The 2047-nt window shown below is 58.1% G+C and overlaps 1 protein-coding gene across 1 annotated transcript; it reads right to left on the minus strand.

The window, feature by feature from the left end:
- Positions 1-554: 554 nt before the first annotated feature.
- On the minus strand, positions 555-1828 carry LOC125556525. The gene has a single exon (XM_048719242.1). The coding sequence runs from the start codon at positions 1659-1661 to the stop codon at positions 765-767; it is 897 nt and encodes a 298-aa protein (XP_048575199.1). The 5' UTR covers positions 1662-1828; the 3' UTR covers positions 555-764.
- Positions 1829-2047: the final 219 nt, after the last annotated feature.

The following is a 2047-nucleotide window of genomic DNA, read 5'->3' on the forward strand; positions in this document are numbered from 1 at the left end:
ATATATATCTCTTTGAAACTATGTTGAGACACGTTGAGATGTTTCGTACCTCAGGTTGATTATTCCTCCCTGGGTTCATATGAAATTTTGAAGATTTGAGTCTGAGCACTTGAGAAAAGATCTCCTCCCTAGGTTCAAAGGCCCCTTTTGATAACATGGGCAATACCTAAGACTCAAGTGATATTGGATCCTAAAAAGTCAAGTCCTTAATATCAAATTCTAAAGGGCCCGGGGGCCGGGGTGCCCTTTGTTGTGTTGTGTCCCCCATCGTCATGTGTTATCGGTATGTATTTTTCGCTTTATCTCTTCCTTGTGTGCCCCCTATTTTTCTGGTTCACTTGAACCCTTGTGTTAGGCTGTAAAGTCTGTAGGCAAAAATGAATACAATTCATATGGGGAAAACTCCCCTCCGGTGAACATTCGAAAAAACAATTCTAAAGGGCCCACGTGCCCATCGCGGGAGAAGCAAATGAAAAATAACAACAAATAACAAATTCTAGAAACATCCAGAACTTTTGGTTAGTCTTTTGAGGCCATCTGCTGACGCAGTCAAATTTCCACAAAAGCACTCGCTCGCTGTGCATGTGCTTGTATTCAGAGATGAAGCTTTTTTTATTTACAGTACAATATTAGCATAAGATTGATACGTGTGCTACGTTTAAACATGCTGCATGTACAATTCGGTATGTATGGTTATGTATTATACCATCTCCTCGGCCTCTCAGTTGCGCTTTCATGGTGCTCGGCCCCTCGCTCGTTTGCTCTCACTCGAGCCTGTCAATGGAGACGCCGCCGCAGAAGACGTCGGTGAGCGCCGTCTTGGACTCGAGCGCGGCCTTGAGCAGAAGCACGGCCTCCTTGTGGCCGAGATCGACGGTGAGCTCCTCCAGGGCGGAGCAGTCGGCGACCTTGAACTTCTTGAGCAGCATGATGGCGGAGATGGTGGACATGGGCTCCACCGTGAGGTCGTCCATCACCAGGTAGCTCACCACCTCCTTCACGTACCCTCCTGCTCCTGCAGACGCCGCCGCCGCCGCCGCCGCCTCCTGGGCCGCCGCCTGCGCCAGCTTGCCGTGCGCGTCCCCGGGGCTCCACCGCATCTCCACCGTCATCGGCTGCCGGCACACCGGGCACGGCAGGCCGGCCACGTCCGTCACGCACGTCGGGTTCCCGCGGCACGACGTCCCGTACGGGCCCGCGCACCGGAAGTACCGCTTCGGCGGGGCGGGCGTGGCGGGCGGCGGGGTGGCGGCCGCCGCCGCAGCCGGCTCGCCCTCGAGCAGCAGCGCGAGCGCGGCCGAGGGGATCGCCGGGCAGAGGACCGCGTCGCGGTCGGGCGCGGCGGCGACGAAGAACTCGTCGCCCAGTGCCTTGGCCCCGGCGTAGAGCGTGCCCAGGGAGCCCGGCGCGGCGTGCGCTTCGTCGGCGTGAACGTCGCCGGCGCCATCTGCAGCGCCAGCGGCGTGCTTGGCGATGACGCGCGCGGCGAGGCCCGCGGGCACGCGGAGGAGGCCGACGAGGAAGTCGACGGCGTCCTTGCGCGCCTCCGCGTACAGCACCCGCCGCGACCGCCTGTCCACCAGCAGCTTCATCTGCGTCACCGCCACCGCCGCCCCCTTCTTCTCCGCCGCGGACGCCGCATCCTTGGCCGCCGTCGCCATGCCAGTCAACGGGGTGAACCGCTGCTTCTCTCTGTCTGTCTCCGGCAACTCGCTGCCGTCGAACTACGCGGACAGGAGAAAGAAGCAACTCGCAAAAGCTTGGAGGACCATGGCCTCGCACTGCCCCTACTTATACGAGCTGGACAGAGGAAGCAAGTTGCATTCCGGTTGCAAGATCAACAGGCAGGAGACTTGCGGTGCAGGGACAAGTCACCGTCCATGCAATGCAAGATGCTGCATGCCTCCAAGGCAAGGCGTATGATCAGACGAGAGGGAGGAGAGGAAGGCCACGCTTGGTATATTTGCGGTGCAAGTATACCACTTTTTTCACCTGAGGTTTCGATGGCTTTGCCGTGTGGTTCAGTAACAAAGGTGTCCTTTGCTTC

Source organism: Triticum urartu, chromosome 5 (genome assembly GCF_003073215.2).
Source record: "Triticum urartu cultivar G1812 chromosome 5, Tu2.1, whole genome shotgun sequence".
In the NCBI taxonomy this organism is placed as follows: domain Eukaryota; kingdom Viridiplantae; phylum Streptophyta; class Magnoliopsida; order Poales; family Poaceae; genus Triticum; species Triticum urartu.